Source organism: Gadus chalcogrammus, chromosome 23, assembly GCF_026213295.1.
Source record: "Gadus chalcogrammus isolate NIFS_2021 chromosome 23, NIFS_Gcha_1.0, whole genome shotgun sequence".
NCBI lineage: Eukaryota > Metazoa > Chordata > Actinopteri > Gadiformes > Gadidae > Gadus > Gadus chalcogrammus.
Window position 1 is genome coordinate 10103726 of NC_079434.1, and position 19710 is coordinate 10123435.

At 46.8% G+C, this 19710-nt stretch overlaps 4 protein-coding genes across 6 annotated transcripts; 2 read left to right on the forward strand and 2 right to left on the reverse strand.

The window, feature by feature from the left end:
• The first annotated feature begins 117 nt into the window (after nt 1-117).
• lypla1 (lysophospholipase 1) lies at nt 118-3830 on the forward strand. Its single transcript, XM_056584289.1, has 10 exons — nt 118-226; nt 315-478; nt 594-625; nt 744-809; nt 909-956; nt 1118-1188; nt 1283-1356; nt 1671-1772; nt 2118-2294; nt 2531-3830. Exons 2-10 carry the CDS (start codon nt 410-412, stop codon nt 2579-2581), a joined length of 690 nt encoding a protein of 229 aa, XP_056440264.1. The 5' UTR covers nt 118-226; nt 315-409; the 3' UTR covers nt 2582-3830.
• Nucleotides 3173-9102, reverse strand: LOC130377253 (regulator of G-protein signaling 20). Its single transcript, XM_056584290.1, has 5 exons — nt 9021-9102; nt 7481-7658; nt 5945-6025; nt 5407-5641; nt 3173-5257 (listed from the first exon to the last, which is right to left on the reverse strand). Exons 2-5 carry the CDS (start codon nt 7639-7641, stop codon nt 5069-5071), a joined length of 666 nt encoding a protein of 221 aa, XP_056440265.1. The 5' UTR covers nt 7642-7658; nt 9021-9102; the 3' UTR covers nt 3173-5068.
• Nucleotides 9103-11482: 2380 nt separating this feature from the next.
• chmp5b (charged multivesicular body protein 5b) lies at nt 11483-15826 on the forward strand. The gene is made up of 8 exons (XM_056584399.1): nt 11483-11675; nt 12290-12394; nt 12486-12532; nt 12784-12877; nt 13056-13127; nt 13253-13361; nt 14494-14609; nt 15022-15826. Exons 1-8 carry the CDS (start codon nt 11607-11609, stop codon nt 15070-15072), a joined length of 663 nt encoding a protein of 220 aa, XP_056440374.1. The 5' UTR covers nt 11483-11606; the 3' UTR covers nt 15073-15826.
• Nucleotides 15347-19703, reverse strand: fastkd3 (FAST kinase domains 3). 3 transcript variants are annotated; one of them, XM_056584396.1, is made up of 7 exons: nt 19112-19703; nt 17227-18666; nt 17009-17094; nt 16559-16733; nt 16221-16290; nt 15965-16079; nt 15347-15528 (listed from the first exon to the last, which is right to left on the reverse strand). In XM_056584396.1, the coding sequence occupies exons 1-7, from the start codon at nt 19269-19271 to the stop codon at nt 15430-15432; spliced, it is 2145 nt and encodes a 714-aa protein (XP_056440371.1). In that variant the 5' UTR covers nt 19272-19703; the 3' UTR covers nt 15347-15429. The 3 variants fall into 3 exon arrangements, with proteins under 3 accessions (XP_056440371.1, XP_056440370.1, XP_056440372.1); XM_056584395.1 differs by having other exon boundaries at nt 17227-18669; XM_056584397.1 differs by lacking the exon at nt 19112-19703 and adding an exon at nt 18782-19098 and having other exon boundaries at nt 17227-18669.
• Between the last annotated feature and the right edge of the window lie 7 nt (nt 19704-19710).

A 19710-nucleotide genomic window follows, 5' to 3' on the forward strand; every position in this document is an offset into this window, starting at 1 on the left:
CTTTATTGATAAATATATATAAACTGATTTACTAAACTATAACTTGATTATTTCTCAATATCGTGATTTACCAGGAACCAATGTCGCCGTTGTGCTTGGAACAGGAAATCACACGACCTCCAATCACGTCGCAATGTGGGCGGGACTACGGAGTGTTTTGCTAAACCAATCGTGAGTGTGGTTCAAGGCCAGCAGCAAACCGGTGATTTGGTTGTTATTTTCTCAGGTAATAATTCAAATAACGGCAATAATCCTACCCGTCCCAAGGATTAAAGTCCGTCGTTTCCGTCTCATCTTCTTATATTCCTCATTAGTCCACCTGTCAGTGAAACCGACACATTCGGCGGTCACTTTGGCAGCTCGTCGCTCCCAGAAGGATAACATCACATGACAGCAACTCCAGCTCTGCATGTGCGGTAACAGCATGTCAGCTCCTCTACCTGCCGTGGTGCCTGCCGCGCGGAAAGCCACCGCCGCGGTAAGACGCGTCCATGTGTTTTACTATGTCTGTGTTTACATGGTCATGTTGATTCGTTGATATGGATCAATACTGTGCATTATCAATTCCTTTGTGTATTATGTATTTATCACAGGTTATATTTCTACATGGTCTTGGTGATACGGGGTATGTTCTTTTTGTGTTGGCATATTGATATATTACACCAGAAATTATTATACCAAAAATAATAATATGTGGACATATTGCTTTAGTACATGTATGTGCATTCTTTCTCCTTAACCAGACATGGGTGGGCAAGTGCCTTCACAGGCATCAAAACACCCCATGTGAAGTACATCTGTCCGCATGCGTAAGTACAGTAGGACCCTGGACACCATTCATATACAACTTGGCATAACTAGGTTGTTCTGGACTGTTCTGATTTTAATTACGCTCTCTCCTTCTGCAGTCCAACGATACCAGTTACCTTAAACATGAGGATGTCCATGCCCGCATGGTGAGTCAATAAAGACTGTTTTTGCTCATGAATAATTCTTGAATTCTCTCCCAGGATTGATAGTGTGAAGTGTTTATCTTATAGGTGTCTTTGAATAGTCAGACTGCAGGAGGCTCATTCTTCTGTAAATATGTGGGGATTTTTACCTGCTCTGTTGGCAGGTTCGACATTTATAGCTTGAACCACGACGCGGACGAGGACGCATCGGGTATCAAACGAGCGTCAGAAAATTGTAAGCCTTGTCTGAATATAGTCACAGTGTTCTCAGTTACATAAAAACCTTTGCAGTCACACTGTTTAAGATAAACCATTTCTCCCCTTCACAGTAAAAGCCCTAATAGACCATGAAGTGAAAAATGGAATTCCCTCTCATAGGATAATGCTGGGTGGTTTCTCCCAGGTACGATCTCACACCTTGCTCTGTGAAACTTTTATCTCAAATTTCAAATTGTATAAGGAGCTTTAGTGACCATGCTGTCATATAATTATCCAGATATCTTCCTGCAGACAAAAACATTTCTTAGTCAAATCAGATGTTATGGCGGTACTAGATTTAGGAATAATGTGATTGGTTTATTAAGGATTTGATTTGCGGTAGTGGGTGAGTGTAGGAACCTCGGCTTCAGCTGTCTTAATATTGGTTGGGATGCTGTGAATCCCCTCCCTGTAGAGCTCTGTGAGCCAGTCAGAAGCCTGTGTTGTTTTTGTTGGCAGGGTGGAGCGCTGTCTCTCTACACCGCTCTGACTTCTCAGCACAAGCTCGCCGGTGTGATTGCTCTGAGCTGCTGGCTGCCTCTACGGAACTCCTTCCCTCAGGTAAGGCCAGGCCCACTCACCTGGACCACACCTGTTCCTGCCCTAGCCCTCATTACGAGCTGCAGTTGAAACCCTCTCCATTGATCGAAGGAACTCTACATAGGACGTAGGAGGATTGTCTATTACTTAACTGTAGGCATCTGCTGATTGAATACTTAGGAAATAATGAGGATAAGTGATTAGATCAGAACCCTGGGATGGACTTTAACTCCCAGAATCTGGAGCTCTTCCCTCCTCCTTACGGCCCCGTCCAAACAAAAGGCGGGTCAGGGAAAACCCCCTGGTCCACAGCACTGTACATTGTAATCTGGTGCTGATCCTAATCCTAATCTCTCGTGTTGTCAGGCCTCGGCCTGCGGCGCCAACGCAGACGTGCCTCTGCTGCAGTGCCACGGGGACGCGGACGGCATCGTCCCCGTGCATTTCGGTCGCCAGAGCGTGGAGAAGATGAAGAGTCTCATCAACCCGGCCAACATCACCTTCAAAACGTACCGCGGCCTGGCCCACGACGCCTGCCCAGAGGTCAGCACGGGGTTGACCCTCAGGACTGGGCGCGACAGGAGGACATATTGATGGGTGTTCTGTTGCTTCAGCAGGCGTGATTTTTACCTTTTTTCTTTTTCTCTTTCCCTTTCTCTCTCCATCCCTCTTTCTTGGTTTCTTTCTGTATTTGTTACATTCTATCCCTCTCCTTTTCTTTCTCTCTTGATTCGTCTCTCTGTCCATCTGTCCGTCTGTCTCTCTCTCTGTCTCTCTAGGAAATGGTGGAGGTTAAGAGGTTCATAGAGAAACAGCTCCCGCCCATCTGAGCTGAGCCTGTCTGATTGGCTGAGCACTCCCCACGACCGCTGTCCACCAGCCTATGCTACCGCTACCTGAAGAACCCACACTGACTCAACGCGCAAACCTCCGCTGCTACCGCTACATAGAGCCATACTGGACCGGGGCTAACGGTGGGCCTGGATGTTAGCCTGGACATTCGCCTCTACATTAGCCTTAGCATTAACCTCGAAGTTAGCCTGGGCGTTAGCATCCAGATTAATCTGCTAGCCTGGATGGTAGCTCGGGGTACTCCTAACTGGGAGGACCAGAAGTAGGCCCACCTCAAGTGTTAGGACACAGGAAGTAGAATTACCCCAGCAGAGTGCAGACGCTTGCTGATAAGAGCACAAGCTATCTGGAATACCTTAGGCAATATCTGATTAATACTTTTTAGTATTATAATACTACTGCACCATCTAGTATAAGTATACTTATGATGATGCTACCAGCTATTTTGAGTGAAACCAAGTATTAATATACTACTTGACAAAGGTCAAAATATACAAGCTGTATGTTCATTTATATAGTATTATAATGCTTTGAGTCATCTCAATCATTGTATTTTGCAATGATGTGATTAAGTGAACCACGAAGCATTGACAAAAGAAACACAGTTTACGAATTTACATAGGTTTTTATAATATTCAGATTGATATGCATACATATATACATGCACACAACCCACATACAAAATCTGTAGGAAGATGTAGTATTATATTAGAAAGAATAGACTATTCCATTAATATCCATGCAAAACAAGGGCAAAGTGTGTTCAACATAAACATTACAACTGTGCTTTATTCAAGTTGTGAGAAAGGTCAGCACTGTTTCACACAAACGTTTTTATAAATACACAGATAATATCAGTGGTTATGGTCATGGACTCACCCCCGTGCTAAACCTCACAGTATTCCAACCCACAACACGCGCTCCACTTCCATCTCTCGCCCATCCCTTTCTCTGAGGAACTTATCTTTGACCAGAGCTGAGAGCACCAAACGTATGATGTCATAGTGTCACCATTCAGATCCACGGCGGAAGTGCGTGAGAGAGCTTTGTTCCAAGGCACTTAAATAAAAGAAGAATAAATCAAATCTATTTTCTACCAGGTGTAGTTTACGTGGTGTGATGTGTCCTAACACAAGGGTGCATGCTGTCCTTCAGAGAACAACATAGAAAAGTGCAATAACAAGCGCTTATATATATATATATATATATATATATGTAAAAATATAGGAGGTTATTTTGTAACAGGTTTGAACTGGTTCTAGCCGGGCACCTCGAGTGGTTTGGTGAGCTGTCAGAAGTTATCTCTGGATAAAGAGTGCAATTAGGGTGGATTCTCTTCTCCCATCTATTTAGATAAAACCAGACAGACTTATCTGGTGGTTAATTTCCCATGATGCATTGCTCCCTCCTGACTTTAACCGTACCCGAACCATAACCTCAAACCTACACTAAACCATCACTACTGTAATCTCAACCTTGATTACAAACTTCAAGATGTCCTGAAACTGAAATATAGTTCTACCTTGACGGCCCTAAAACTGACGCATATGTGATGATTTTCCGACACATAATATTAATATGCACTGTTGGACTATCCTTTTGTTTCTCCTGTTTTCACAAATCAAACTGAAAGAAACCGTAAACATCAGCTTAGTCTGATATCCTACATGCATTGTATCACAAGTGCATGTTTATGTCTATTTACTATTTCACGTTTTAAGTCATTAATCAGGCTCTTTTATCTAAAGCTACTTCAGATACATGCCGTTAAGGAGCAGGTAGGGGTTAGAAATTACAGAGACAGGTCATTACGGAGCAGGTAGGGGTTAGACAGTACAGAAATATGTCATTAATCTGCAGGGAGGGGTTAAACAGAACAGAGGCAGGTCGTTTAGGAACAGGTAGGGGTCAGGGGGTATGTCGCTCTCAAAGATCTACAGGTAGAGGCTTGGAGTCAAATACCCTGATCACTAGATTATCCTGTATCCAGTCTTTCTGACGCCTTTACCGTATCCATCCTGTGTCTGTTGAGCGTTCTATCAGCTTTTTTATCGACTTGTCATATTAATTTTTGGAAGGTGCCAGAAACAGTGCGTCTGAAAGGTCCATCCAAACGAAAGAATTGCCGGGTTTAAATGATCCCTGACAAACACTGGCGTCAACTTACCACCTTGACCCATAAAAGTTGACCTCATTCTTTGTACATGGATTGTTTTCACTTAACCAAGGATCGTTTGTCGGGGCTCCCTGTGGAGCACAATTAGCGGTTAGTTGGCCCAGCCCTGATGAGAAAACAACACAGCATTTTCTGCGGAGCCCTAGGTTTGGAATATCCTGATCTATTGAATGAACCCATCTCTAGTGCATCATGGGAGTTAACACCAGTAGAGTGCTAGCTATTGTTCTACCCGTCTACTCACAACATAAGGGGGTGCGGGGGACTAAGTGCCCTAACCTGGGACCCCCTAGGGCTCAGTCTTGGGCTCCTCCAGGTCCTTGAGCAGGTCTGTGTAGGCGGAGGAGTTCATGTAGCGTGGGTACGAGTCCCGCTGCATCAGGGTGTAGATCTGCTTCTGGGCGTCCTCGAAGGTATGGGAGGTGGGCTCCAGCATGTTGCGGTTGATCACCTCTCGGACCCGTGAGTCAAGACTCACCTGAGGAAGAGGAAGAGGAAGAGGAGGAGTCGTCTTACAACAGAAGCCACTAGGGGCTGCTAATGGAACAACGTACATAGTGCAGGTTTAATTATCTCCCTCTTTTGACACGGCGACGAGGGTGAAGATGACAACGCTTCCGGTCTCACCTCTTTAGGGGACAGGATTGAGATGAAGTCCTCGTAGACCTGCCGCACCTTCTCCTCCACCACCGTCTTGTTGGTCTCCTTCTTCAGCTCCTCACAGGCCAGCCAGAACATCATGTTCTCCTCGCTGAACTCCGTCCGCAAGAACTGCCGGAAACACCCTCGCCCAGCCGCGCTCTTCATCAGACGCTCGAAGGACATGGACCATGATCGAGCATCCTCCAGGGTGGGCTTAGGGCTGGGGACAGGAGGAGAAGAAGAAGAAGAGGGTGAATAACGATGGAGGAGATGAACAGAGAGAAGTTGGATGGAGAAAAAATGAAGATGACGGTGATGGCTTTGATTGTCGCCTCACTTGAAAGTCACCAGATCTAAATACATACTGCACGATGCTAATGAAGTTCTTGAACTCAAGAAAATACATTCTCACAACCAGTCTTGTTTTAAACTGTTCAGCTTCCACTAGGTGAACGACCTCTTTGTGAACTGGAAGGTATATGGTGAAGCCGCCAGCCACGTTTGTGTTGAGGCGTGCCCTTACCTGTCGTCACACACGGCCAAGACGTCTGTTCTCCGCTCGAGACCTCTCGGGACCGTCTCCTCATCGCTGCGAACTGTCAGACTAGAAGAGACAAGGAAGGGAACAGAGCGCATTTTAAAACCTGCCTATAAGACAAGGAACAGAAGAGAACGTCTCTAAAGGGAGAATAAAACATATTCACATGCACGTCCCAATAACGACTCAATGCCTTTCAAAATAGTTACATCTTGACCTGTAGCAAGTACAGCATGTTAGTATGTCTAAATAGCATGTTGTATCGAACGTTAGCTTATAGCATGTATATCATGTTATAAACCATGTGTAGCATGCTTTATGGGTTAAGTAGCACACGTTACGTGGTGGTTGAATTCCGGATCACATAGTGATACTCTGTTTTAATGGAACTCAGTAGGCTTTGGAAAGTATGTTGTTAGTGCTATGCTCAAGATAGTAGCCGGAACTACGGCTATCCTACAGGGACCCTGTGGCCTCTCGGTAGAAGCCAGCCCAGTGTGTGTAATTGAATTGTTGTGCACACCTGGTGTTGCCTTCGCCTATAGACTAATTAAGGCCAGGTGTGCATGATGTCAGCTGAGCCCCCTGGACCGGTGGCTCTTTGTGACTCCGGAGCAATTAGGTGAAAATAATTGAGGCAGAGGTGGCAACAGAAGTCAAAGTTGACCCCCAGGGGCCCAGCAAGCACCAAAGTCAGGTAAAACCCCAGAGGCTGGGGCCGGGAATCAGGGAGACAGAGAAAGAAACACATATAGTCCAGACATGAATGGGAACACGGAGGAGGCTTCAGAACACAAAACCATCCCTTGCGGTTCAGGCTGTGGGCTGTTGTTTTGGTGGTGAGGTGACCTGAACAGTGTGCGGAGACTTTGGTTTTGTTTTCGCATTTTTATTCACTTCATCAGGCAGGACTGTATATCAAGGGAGAGGGGGGGGGGGCTACTCAAAGTTGCCCCTCGCCTGGTAAATCTGGCAGTTCTCAACCTGAATTTGGGGCTGAAGACTTGTGAGATCAGATAATAATATTAGATACATTTTTGCAATTCGTAATTAATAATTCGTAAATTAGACAGGACTAGTGTTGTCAAAAGTATTGATTTTTCAATACAGTTTCAATACTCATTTCCCGCAGTATCGATACAATAGTACCGGCTGCGCTTTCTCGCTCTCTCTCCTCCGCCAGCGAGTTGACAGACACACACGAAGCCCCGCCCCCTCTCCCCTCTTTCACTCACAGTAATTGGTCACTTTTACTACAGTCATTCGTCTGTCGTACCTCGTAACCTCGTTAATAGTCTTGTTATAGTGATCTTAATAATAAAAATAATAAATGAATGTCATTTAATAAAAAATAAAATAAAATACAATCTCTCAATGTTATGTACATTTGTCCCCCTTGGTATCGAAACTGGTATTGAGCATCGATATTTTTCCAGGAATTGTATCAGAGTTAGAAAAATCCAGCATCGTGTCAACACTAGTCCCGGACCCGCTGGCCTCGTGCATAGTAACGTGCGTTACCAGGAGCAGCTGCAGCAGCAGCACCAGCAGAAGCAGCACGCGTTGGACGCGTTGTTGGGAGGCGTCTTGCGCATGGCGTCGCGTGCATGCAGGACGGTGGCGGCCGCCTCCTGGTGAACCTGCATCTGCCTCTTCCTCTTCTCCAGCCACTCCGAACCCATAAACCACAGAGGAAGAGCTGTAGGGGAGAAGGGGGGGGGGGGGGTGCAGAGTGTATATTGTTGTTACCAAAAAACTCTTAAAGGGGTACCATCATGGCTCTTTGCTAATATGAGGACCTACTGTTTACAATTTGCGGTCTGCGACATCAACTTTGTGTTTGTAAGAAAGAAAAGAAAGCACAGAATCGTTCGAGCATTGACGTCACTGGTCCGTGAGTTGGGTTCTCCCTTGGTACGATCTGGAAAAGTGACGTAAATGGACCAACTTCCCACTATTTAGCTCATGACAAGCGATGCTTGTGTGATTATTGTGTGACAGATCCCCTCTAACATTAAGCCAGTGGCATCCAACATTTCTGACCCAATTTCAGGCGACCACACTCCACGTTCAGCAGTCATTGTGGGTTACATGTTGCACACTTATTCCGACCACACAGAATGAAGGACACAGAACAGGGTCTGGAGTCGTGCGCAGACTCCTTGAGACTAAGTGGACTGTGGGAGCACATTGAATGACAGTGGGTGAATATCAATAATGATTTCACAAAGACTAGTTTCTGATAACGTTCAGCCGGACGCAGCGTTGCTTTATTTCAAGATGAAGATGAATCGGGCTTGCAGAAGATGCTAATCAACATGAAGCCAAAAAATTAAAAAAAGTATGGCAATTTTTTTTAAATTATTAGCATCTCTCTCTCTCTCTCTCTCTCTCTCTCTCTCTCTCGCTCTCTCTCTCTCTCTCTCTCTCTCTCTCTCTCTCTCTCTCTCTCTCTCTCTCTCTCTCTCTCTCTCTCTCTCTCTCTCTCTCTCTCGCTCTCTCGCTTTCTCCCTGAGCCTCTCTCTCACTCTGTCCCTCTCTCTCTCCCACCCACCACAGGGTTGACACTAATGGAAGCGACAAGGCGTTACATTTGCGCCGCAGCCTCCATCAACACCATCATCATCTCAAACTGTGGTTAACCGACACCATCCGCCTCATCAAGGAAACTATTACAACCCGTCCTGGTTATTGTTTTGAATAGCCATATCCCCCCCCCCCTCATAATTGTTCCTCGGAATGCAGATTGATTTGAATGGAAACAGAAAAATTATCCGAATGCAGCCATACATCGAGCTAATCCACAGATATCCTGCAGTTAGAAGGCTAAACAGACTATCAACAAACAAGCAAAAGATCAGGTATATTCAGTATGCAAATAACGTTGACATGCAGCATTGTATAATAGGCGTCCTATCGGTAACATGTCGTTCAGAGACCAATGCTGATGTTCTGGTCCAAATGAAGGCGAATGCACGTGTGCTTTTTAAATCGTATATATATACACGCATCACTGATAATCAATAATCAATGTAAATGATGGAGACAGACATGTACTCACTGTGTCACCATGAATGCCAGAATCCAGGTGATATTTGGTTCGAGCACATCTGACTGCTTCTCCTTGGCAGCGCAAAGCAGTGGGGTACCCCTCTGCGCATGCGTTTAATTCCAAGCGTAAAATATGTTTCTGCGCCTTGTCCAGGAGCCCAACATCGCGTGCCTCATCACCGCAACACAACAGATTCGCGATCAACAGGTTAATTAGCCAGGTTATGGACGTGGAACACAAACGGGTTTATAAAGTGGTTTAAAATGGATAACATTGTTCTAGAATGGGATGTGAAACAGTGAGGGTCTATATCTGGTGCTTGTGTCCTCAGTGCGTGTTGAGCGCATCCGGCGGAGATACAGCGGTGCCGCAGCTGGCCGGTGGGACCGCTAGGGGGCAATGTCGGACTAATAGGTTTCATATGGTTGTGTAAACTCTTGTGTCGGACGTTAGAGTTCATATGGTTGGTGAGTCTCTCGTGTAGGACGTTTGGTTTCAGATAGTTTGGTGAAACTGTTTACATGGAATCATATTACCAACTCCACTCTCCTCCAGGATGATAATGCTGCTCATTGGCTCACCAGAAACATGTAATTTGACCCATCTTAAATGGGTGAATAAGCAAATAATCCTTTCTCTATTAGTGTGTGTGTGTGTGTGTGTGTGTGTGTGTGTGTGTGTGTGTGTGTGTGTGTGTGTGTGTGTGTGTGTGTGTGTGTGTGTGTGTGTGTGTGCGTGCGTGCGTGCGTGCGTGCGTGCGTGCGTGCGTGCGCGCGCGCGCGCGCGAGTGTGTGTGTGTGTGTGTGTGTGTGTGTGTGTGTGTGTGTGTGTGTGTGTGTGTGTGTGTGTGTGTGTGTGTGTGTGTGTGTGTGTGTGTGTGTGTGTGTGTGTGTGTGTGTGTGTGTGTGTGTGTGTGTGTGTGTGTGTGTGCGTGCGTGCGTGCGTGGGTGCGTGTGTTTGTGTATATATATAGCCTACATACTGTATGTGTGTGTATTGTGATCTGAGGCTTGACTCAAAGGTGATGCCTGAGGAGTCATTCTCCTCACCTCAACTCTTGACTGATCAGTTCCTAGAGGCAGACTCCGTCAGTTCTGCCCTGTAGGGCCAAGAGAACCCATACCGGCCCGTCTGTTTCCAGATTAGTAACGTTTGTTACTTTAACGTAACTTAATGGGTAGCTTACCATCTGTTTAAAGATGTTTTAATTGACTAATTATGAGGTGATTATAAAAATCTAATGCCGAATTCTTCGTTCAAGACTGACTCATCCCGTCGTCAGGTTTATTTTTGTGGTAGGCTAATTTATTATACTTTAGCTAAAGAAACCGTTTCTCTAATTATAATACATAGATAGATAGAACATAGAACATAGATATTGTCTTAAGGGTCGAGCAATGGAACCAACAATCTAATAGGATCAGGAGAGAGCTAGCTTCCGAATCGTTCCCATTCTGCAATCAGTAGCAGGCCTGATGAGTTTGTGCTGAACCCAATGGCCAGTTCACCATCAACTCTAAACACTCTCGATTTGGGACGTCCCTTATCTGTGATCAGAGCCGTAATCAAATGACCAGGCATGGACGAGAGACCAATTTCCTTTTATAGGCTAATTGAAGTTATTTTATTTCACAAGAGAGAGAGTTAGATTTGGTCAAATATTTATTCGATAGGTTTACATATTTGTTAACATTGTTTAGGATTACAAATCCCATTTACTGTATGTCTTTTTCTTTCTTTTCATGAAATATATTGCGTGTTGAATTTGTTGTTATACTGAATCAATCACATCTTCCAACCGCTCCTCCTGAGTTAATGAAAGGGATGCTCCAATCGCATCTTCTCTCCTTGATGACGCGTAGCAGAAACTCCAGTGTGACGTCATAAGGAAGACCACAGCTTTTTACTAAGAAGAACCATCGTCTTGAATATCAGAAAAACACATCTCACTTATGCACCATTTACTTGGTTATTCTAAAGTCAAAATCATGCGTCTCTCTCAGGGGGCCGCTAGATATTAGGCAAATTACGCAACCGACCCATAATAAGCACTACTTTCCATAGAGGCTGTGAAGGTCTAATTGAGGTAGACAATCAGCGCCGTCGCATGGCCATCACGGGAATGAAAAATTTAGAGCTAACACATTAACGCCATAAAAATATGAAATTCACAAATATTGCAATAATTTGCATAATTGGTTCTTTCAAACACTCCATGTGAAACATGTAATAACTAGACTTAATATGTGAGAGTGGTGTATGTTAATAATTAACAATGTAAAATTACTTAACAAATAAACAATAAAAAAACTTCTGGGATGACACAAATAGACGGAAAATCCTGATTAATAATGGTCAAAATACTTAGGGTTCAATGTTTTTATGTAAAACAACTACCGTACTCTACTGTGCTGTACTGGCTGTACCATGGTGCTGTACAGGCTGGACGACGCAGGGCGTGGACGCATGCGCGGTCCAGACAAGTTACTGCACTGACGTAAACACAACTTGTCTTCCGGGTGTATTCTTTCTCGTCGGTCAGTGAGCGTTCTTAACTAGGTTATTTTCGCTGTTGTTTAACATTTTTCAGCAATAATGAATCGTATATTTGGCAGCGGGAAGCCTAAAGCCCCCCCTCCCAACCTGACGGACTGCATCGGCACTGTGAGTATCAACCTTAACAACTTGTTGAACGCTGCCATCGCAAAGTAAACAAGGAGGCTTTTGGTTGGTTTGTGTAATCAGCTATTCGTGGTTTAAAACAAATTTTTACCCACAAGATGTGTACTGCTTTTACACTTCTAACACTATCATGTAAAGAGTATCCATGTAGTATTGGTGCTAATGCGCTACACCCTGGAAAGAGAGGGGGAGAGGATAGGATCTCCTCTCACAAGCTTCATCATGTGAGATTAAACAAGGAGACGATTTAAAAACAATTCTTGTTTTAGACGAAATCCTTACATTTTAAACTAATGATAAAAACACAGCCATCTTCCTGCTTGGATCTTGTGTTGAACTGGTTGGACAGGTTTCAGGGCCAACTAACCCCTAAGCTATGCCATTCACACCAGGGGATGTAACCCATTATGAATCTAACGTCTCGTCACTTCTGTCAGACTGTATTAGATCTAAGACCTACAGTCGTATGTGTTTTATTTTTGGTAACATTCAGTCACTCTGCAATGGGTCTACTCATGGGGTTTAACCTATAAATCCCCACGTTAAGTGGCCCCTATACCGGGTGAAATGTAAAGCATCGCTCTGTCTCTGATCAGGTCGATTCTCGGTCAGAGTCCATTGAGAAGAAGGTGGCCCGACTAGATGCTGAGCTGGTGAAGTACAAGGACCAGATGAAGAAGATGAGGGACGGGCCCTCAAAGGTAGCTCATCAAGGCTTGACCGGTTAATACCTTGGAACATTAGCTGTAGTGTTGTGTCCTAACACGGCGGCCTGTCTCTCCCCCCTGCTAGAACATGGTGAAACAGAAGGCCATGAGAGTTTTAAAGCAGAAGAGAATGTAAGTCATCACAGTTAAAGAGCCTGTATTCTATCTCCAGCTGTGATGTTGCAGTGGCTTGGATTGGCTAATAAACATCACACTTCAAATCCACTGTCTCTATTATTCAAATGTAATGTTATTCAAACTGTGTCACACAGCACTTTTGACCACATGCTTTAAGTGTTTGCTAAAGGAAAAGTGGCCAAGTGAAATCGATAACTCTAATCTGTCGGCGTGCACCGGTCTCAGTGTTTGATTTGGTCTTCCAGGTACGAGGGCCAGAGAGACCAGCTCATGCAGCAGTCGTTTAACATGGAGCAGGCCAACTACACCATTCAGTCCCTCAAAGACACCAAGACAACCGTAAGACCCTCTAGACACTCACCTTCATCACCGCTACAGTCTGAAGGGCAGAGAGGCTGAACAGGAGGAGAGCTTGAAAGGAACCCTTCATCTTAGGGATGGCTGTAGAGACCTCCTCAACATACGCGTACATTCTGTGGTCCATGGACTTTGTGTTTGACCATTATCTTCCCTCCAGGTGGACGCCATGAAGGTTGGAGCCAAGGAGATGAAGAAGGCCTACAAGAACATAAAGATTGACAAGATCGAGGTATTGGTCTTTGATTATTTAAAGCTCCCTCCTCCCTAAATGTGGTCAAACTAAAAGCCCAGTTCTCTTTTAAACATGCATCCAAACGATGTCTGTGTTCCCCCCCCCCTCCCTCCCTCCTCCAGGACCTCCAAGACCAGCTGGAGGACATGATGGAGGACGCCAACGACGTGCAGGAGGCCATGAGCCGCAGCTACGGCACGCCCGACATCGACGAGGACGACCTGGAAGCAGGTGAGCTCAGCCCACCGATCACCAGGAGGGAAGGCGGCAAACGGCCCGTTTCAAATCCTGTCCGTTAGTGATGTCACCAGTGGGCGAGTCCACTCAGAAGTACAATGGATGGGTCAGCCAACCAGTTGGTACAGTCCACTGAGTAAGCTGCTCCGTCATACTGGGTGGACACTTCCACTTATGGTGTCACTTCTGGATGGATTTTGTAATGGCTAATCAGCATCACACCTGGCCCCTTTTAAATGTGATTATGTAATTCATTGTGTGTCTTTCAGTCTGGATTGTAATTTACAGCTGGGATTTCCCCAGATTTGTGAAATGGCATTCAGATTCAGACAACTTTATTGATCTCAAAAAGGGCAACTTATTTGCAGTTTACCAAGTCCATACCAACAACTTAAAAGACATAAAAACTCACAGAAAAGACAAGATAGCGATATGTCGGTGGCAACATATCATGTTCATAGGTCAGTACAACGAGCAACAATAAAAAAAAAAAGTCGGATTAAGTAGTATAAATAACCACGTTTAGTCATTTAAAATAAACACTGTCAGGGTGTAATACAATGATGGCAGAGGGAATGAAGGACTTGGTGTAGTGGTTTGTTCTCCTAAGGGGCTCCTTACAACGCCCGCCTGAGGGCATTGCAGTGAATTCACAGGACACATCATGGTCCGATTGGCTGATAATTCACGACCATGGTCATGTGATTGAGCTGTGAACTACATTCATTCCTTAGCTGGTCAGCTGATTAAACCAGCCTGCAGCTACCCTCCTCCATGTATTCAGGACCTCTGGTATGTGTGTGAGTGTGTGCGCCTGGTTCGGTTGTCATTTTTTCCTGTTTTAATGTCTACAACTCAACCAGACGGATTCCCGTATTTGTCGTTGTATGGGGTATTAAAGTATTGCTTCTGCTGCTGTGTTTGATCCACAGAACTGATGTTTGTGTGTGTGTTGTGTCTAGGTCCACAGAACTGATGTTTGTGTGTGTGTGGTGTCTAGGTCCACAGAACTGATGTTTGTGTGTGTGTGTGTGGTGTCTAGGTCCACAGAACTGATGTTTGTGTGTGTGTGGTGTCTGGGCCCAGAGAACTGGATAATGATTATGTGTGGTTTCTGGGTCCACAGAACTGGACGCACTGGGAGATGAGATGATGTTTGACGAGGACAGCTCCTACTTGGACGATGCCTCCACCGCCCCCTCCATCCCAGAAGGTCTGCCTGGGGACAAGTCCACCAGCCGGGTAAGGAGCCACGGGTCCTCCCCCGTCTCATTAGATACTGCTCATACGGGGCCGTCCACCTCTTATTTAGCATTAGGGCCCCACTTGTTTCACTTATGAAGTCCCAAGTGGGAGAGTTCACCCAGATGCATGATGGTTGGACTTCAGCCTAGCAATTGGTAGAGGCCACCAATCACACTTCTGGGTGGAACCTCCCACTTGTGAGGTCACAATAGGAGATTACTGTTTATTTTAGGACTGGTGACCTCACAAAACTTATTCAAGTTTTGTGAGGTCACCAGTTGGGAGTGTTGAGCCAGAGGTTCGTCAACTCATGTCTGGGTGGACCCTCCCATTTTAAGGTCACAAAGCGGGGATCTGGAGCCATTCGTCATTGTGCCATAATCCTGATATTCCTATTGTCTTGTTTCAGGACGGTGTGCTGGTGGATGAGTTCGGCCTCCCCCAGATCCCAGCCACATAGGACGGCCCGCTGGGATTTTACATGTACCAAAGCCTTGTATTTAACACTCCTGTCTTTCACCGCCAGCTCACAGGCGCCTTAATGCTAATCTTAATTTAGCATGCAATATATTATATCGAGAAATAATTTAGTAATAATGTGATTGTCTTTCTGAAGAACAAATATTCTGGCTAAAGTGATTCTTGGAAGAAAAAAACGCCTTCTGTAAACTTTCTACTGCAATCCAATAAATTATATTTTCGGACAACCCAACTCTTGCTCAACTAAAAGAGTCTTGGACGTTTATACAAAATAAACTTTATTGTACAGTGAAAAGTGGTTGATTAAATAACTTAGGAGGGAGGGGTGATGTGGGCATCACCAGCTGAGCCGGTAGCTTTTGGGGAAGATCTTGTTGTGGAGGTACTCCACCACCTCACTCTGGTTCTTCAGTTTCTCAAACTCGTGGAACGGAATCTGGAACAGAATGAACCATTGATTAAACCTTGGTTGTGCAACCACAAGTCAGAGTTACTCACATCAGACAAACAAGGAGACCATGCTGTCGGTTTAAATGGTATCAACGCCCATGTTACAATGAGGTCTAGGTCCGCTATTATTATTATTGCTAGCAAAAATACCTCCAGGAAAACATTATGGTGAAAGGAATCTCGGTACAATCTTGACGCCTGCCTCAAGACCCATGAGCAAGATGCCCCTACCAACTCCATATTGACATCCTGTACTATATTTGAGACACCATTTAATCTTCTATCCAAAACAGATTTAATGAGATGTAATTAAGGAACAAGCAGGGGTTATATCAAACCCTACAAAACAATGTCTTCCTCTTTAGAAATCAGCACTTTTCCCTGTGAATAGAAGCCATATTGAGGAGAGGAAGTGACCTCACCTGAACCACTTGGTACCCCAGCAGCCTCAGGTGTCTCTGCTTGGTGGCTTCCCTCCCCAGCAGCTGGCGGCTGCTCAGAGTGAACCTCTTGTGTCCGTCGATGCACAGCGCCACCCTAGAAACAAGCATACACACTAAGCTCCGGCTCGGTCTAGTGGGCGGGGCAACCAGAAAACAACCTATGGCATTATTATGATTTGCCTTCTGTAATGGATATTAAGGAAATGGTAAATATGTACACTAATCGAGTGTTTACCTCTTGTGGACGTAGTCGTTATGACTGGCGGGGAGAACATAACCTTCCTCATCCAGTTTAATCTCCACATCTGGAGGAGAAGAAACACAGGTGGACTTCAGATGATGGAGGAGGCTAGCTGCTTGCTACCTGGGGTTTATCACAGTTAGACAAGTAGAACTGGCTTATTTAGCTACAGCACTGCAGTACAGAGTGAGGAAAGTGAAGCTAACAGTTAGCTCCCTATCGTTTAGCAGTACAAAGTGAGGGGAGTGAAGCTGGCCAACCCTCACTTAGCATTTAGCCATATAGTAATGTTAGCCGACAGGCTAGAGCTATACAGTGGGAAAGATAGCTACCTAGGGTGTAGCAGTAGGGCGTGAGGACTTTGGAGGCGAAGTAGGTGCGGGCCCCCAGCAGGGTTACCAGCCCGGATCTGACGTGGTTGTACAGCTGGACGTCCACCAAAGTCTCCAGCGAGCCGCCCGGCATCAGGAAGGACTTCACCCGGTACTTGGGGAGCAGAATGGGACCCTGGACAGTGGCCACAGAACACCCCGTTACTAATTCAGCATCACTTAAAGAGCACCTCCCTTTAACCAACAGGTGTGTATGCAGATAATAAGTCACAAACACAAGCCGATCCATATGCTATCCCTTTGTCACATCACAACCAGATCTTTGCTGGATAGACCTAGCATCGGTTATATATTTGGGTATTAAAACAGGTATTTCAAATGCCGGCATACACCACAACTCTATATTGTTACATAACCGTCGATGGGCCAGTAGAAACAATGCATGTTTACCCCGTAGAAGGGACACTCCAGCTTCACAGTCATGTAGAGCTGGGTCAGCTGGGCCAGAACCAGCCGGTCCATTGCGGTTCCCGGCTCTAGAACACAGAGGAGGAGGAAGGACGGGTTCCACCATTTATTGGGGTTCGGAGGCGAGGAAGAAAGCCAAGACAAAAAATGTCAAAGAAAGAATGAAAGAATGCAGAAATACAGAGAGAGGCTTTGCTCACCTTGCAGCTCCTGCAGGAAGTAGCTCTTGAACACCTTGGAGACGAAGTTGACCGGGAAGCGCTCCACCAGGGTGCAGGCGTGCAGCAGGCTGAGCAGCGTGCGCGGCTGGAACTGGGAGAAGCGCGTGTGGAGGATGCCCTCCACCTTCCCGAACACCTCGCCCGCGTTGGGCGGCAGGTATCCCAGCTTCCCCAGCGGCAGGATCTGCCGGGCCACCTGGCCCGTGTCGTAGTCGTCCGCCCGGTACACGAAGCTCTCGGCCAGCGCGTCGAACACGGGCCGCGACAGGATGTTCCTCTGGCCGAAGTACTGCGCCACCCGCGTGACCGTCTCCGGCCGCGCCGTGAACGCCACGCGGGGCACGTGCCGCTCCATGGCGCCCACAAAGTGGACGTCGCTGTGGCCGAAGTGCATGAGCACGCCCAGCACCAGGCTCAGCTGGTCGTCCGTGAAGCCGCCCACGTGGCGGACCGCCTGCCTGCACAGCGCCATGACCAGCGGCGTGGCGTTGCTCTGCTCGAGCGCCACCAGCGCCCCCAGCAGCCCGCTGACGGCCGCCGCGTCCATGCGGGGCGCCATGGTGAGGGCGTGGGCGTGCATGCCGTGCAGCAGGGCCTGCTGATGCCCCCCCTCGGCGGCCCCGTCCTGCAGCAGCCGGTACACGCCCAGCAGCTCCGCCAGGCTCCACGCCGCCGGCCCCCGCCGCTGGACCTGCTGCATCACCTGGCCCAGCATGCCGCAACCGGGGCCCTCCAGGGCCAGTAGGGCCCGGCCCAGCGTGCACAGCTCCCCCACGCTCATCCGGCCATGGTCCAGCCGCTCCTGGCTCTCCGCCACCAGCCGCACCACCAGCGTGCTCCAGGGGTCCAGGAAGAGCCGGGTGCAGGCCATCAGCGCCGACACCAGCCCCCCGTCCGTCAGCCGGCCCGAGTCCTGCTCCAGCTGGAAGCACAGGGAGCGCACCTCGTCCTTCTCCAGCACCCCGGGGTCCCGCAGCGAGCAGCCCTCCTGCTCCAGGTCGGCCACGCGATGCAGCGCGCCCGCCGCCATCACGTCGGACAGGGTCTCCGCTTGGCGTAGGAGACGCAGCACCTGCCGCGAGGAAGAGCAGCCGGCCAGCCGCTTGCCGAACAGCCGCTCCTCAGCTTCCGGCGGCGGGTGCAGCTGGGTCAGCCGGAAGCGGAAAACCGACCCTTTGTGGAGACCCACGGACCCACTGGCCAGGAAGGACGGGTCCCTTGTGATCGTCGAAAAGCCCATCCTACCGAGGACGCAGTTGTGGTGGATGGGGCGGTTGGCTGCGATCCGCAGCTCAGAAGCACAACATACATCTCCCTGACTTATGTTGCCGAAGAGCCGCGGGATGTAGCGTCCAGCCCGACCCAGACTGTGTAGCCTCTGGGCGGCTTTTAGCGCCATGAACTCTCCCTCATCAGGACCTGCTGGTTCAAAATAATAAGAATCTCAAACAGAACTCTGAAGCATGATGAGAGTAATTAAATATCCTTACGTGATCTATATATGTAACATGTAGAATAACAACACTCCACTCACTGCCAGGTTGCTGTTGACAAATGGTGTGCCATGTATACAGCAACTTGTACGTCAAACAACAGTTTACTCTGATGAATGATGCATTCAAATGAAGATCTGGACCATCGAACCCGCCCGTATACCAGCTAAGACACTGCTTTATAAACATCAAACTATAAATCACTTGTCCTTGCCCTGTCAGTGAGCTAGCGGGCTAGGAAGATATTGCCTGTACGCTACTACTTCAGCAGGTTATCAAACGTCTCTGTTGATCACTGTCGGCTTTGTAAACATTAGTCACTGTCAAATCATTTGTTCAACCAAATTATCTCAAGAAAGGGAAAACCATACCTGTAGCTTCTAGGTCACGGTGCAAGCGCCCCTCATTCAGGATTACATATAACGTGGTTCCGTAACGGCGTGAAACAGCCTCTGATTGGTTCGCTTTCCACCTATTGTAAAAACGGTCTAACTTTACGTGTGGCCACTGGAGGGCACCACAGCCAATCATCTCTGTGGGTCACTGGTCTAAAATAAACTTATTAAAATAGTTCAATGACCCAGAATAATCCAGTACGTTCGGCGAGCGTAATCTTTGAGTGAATCGTGTAAAATACAAATTCCTTTCCAAGTGGAAGCTTATATCCACAATATTGAAGACATTTGAAACACCACAGCAGTATCTAGGTAGTAAATCATTGAAGTTACTTAATACTTCCAGCATTTAATTGTATCAAGTTTATTTCAAACAGAAATTAATTCACTAATTTTTCCATCTCAAATTATTCATTTTAATAGAGCTAATATTATAGTCAGCCTGCCAGTACACACCTTCCCTTGAGGTCAAAACAAAGGCATGCAGGAATGTCTTCTCATCTTACTGCTCTGTGTAAATAAAGTTGAATGCATGAGAAAGCTGTGGTCTAGCAGCTGTTTGAGCATCCCGATTG

Coding starts and splice junctions, on each gene's coding strand:
- lypla1 (XM_056584289.1), top strand. CDS start 410: ATGTGCGGTAACAGCATGTCAGCTCCTCTACCTGCCGTGGTGCCTGCC. Junction 626..743: donor CATGGTCTTGGTGATACGGG/GTATGTTCTTTT, acceptor CTCCTTAACCAG/ACATGGGTGGGCAAGTGCCT. Junction 2,295..2,530: donor CCCACGACGCCTGCCCAGAG/GTCAGCACGGGG, acceptor CTGTCTCTCTAG/GAAATGGTGGAGGTTAAGAG.
- LOC130377253 (XM_056584290.1), bottom strand. CDS start 7,641: ATGGGTTCGGAGTGGCTGGAGAAGAGGAAGAGGCAGATGCAGGTTCAC. Junction 5,642..5,944: donor TTGGCCGTGTGTGACGACAG/GTAAGGGCACGC, acceptor TCCTGTCCCCAG/CCCTAAGCCCACCCTGGAGG. Junction 5,258..5,406: donor CAATCCTGTCCCCTAAAGAG/GTGAGACCGGAA, acceptor CCTCTTCCTCAG/GTGAGTCTTGACTCACGGGT.
- chmp5b (XM_056584399.1), top strand. CDS start 11,607: ATGAATCGTATATTTGGCAGCGGGAAGCCTAAAGCCCCCCCTCCCAAC. Junction 13,362..14,493: donor CGAGGACGACCTGGAAGCAG/GTGAGCTCAGCC, acceptor CTGGGTCCACAG/AACTGGACGCACTGGGAGAT. Junction 14,610..15,021: donor GGGACAAGTCCACCAGCCGG/GTAAGGAGCCAC, acceptor GTCTTGTTTCAG/GACGGTGTGCTGGTGGATGA.
- fastkd3 (XM_056584395.1), bottom strand. CDS start 19,271: ATGATTGGCTGTGGTGCCCTCCAGTGGCCACACGTAAAGTTAGACCGT. Junction 16,291..16,558: donor GCCCTACTGCTACACCCTAG/GTAGCTATCTTT, acceptor CTTCTCCTCCAG/ATGTGGAGATTAAACTGGAT. Junction 16,080..16,220: donor AACGACTACGTCCACAAGAG/GTAAACACTCGA, acceptor GCTTGTTTCTAG/GGTGGCGCTGTGCATCGACG.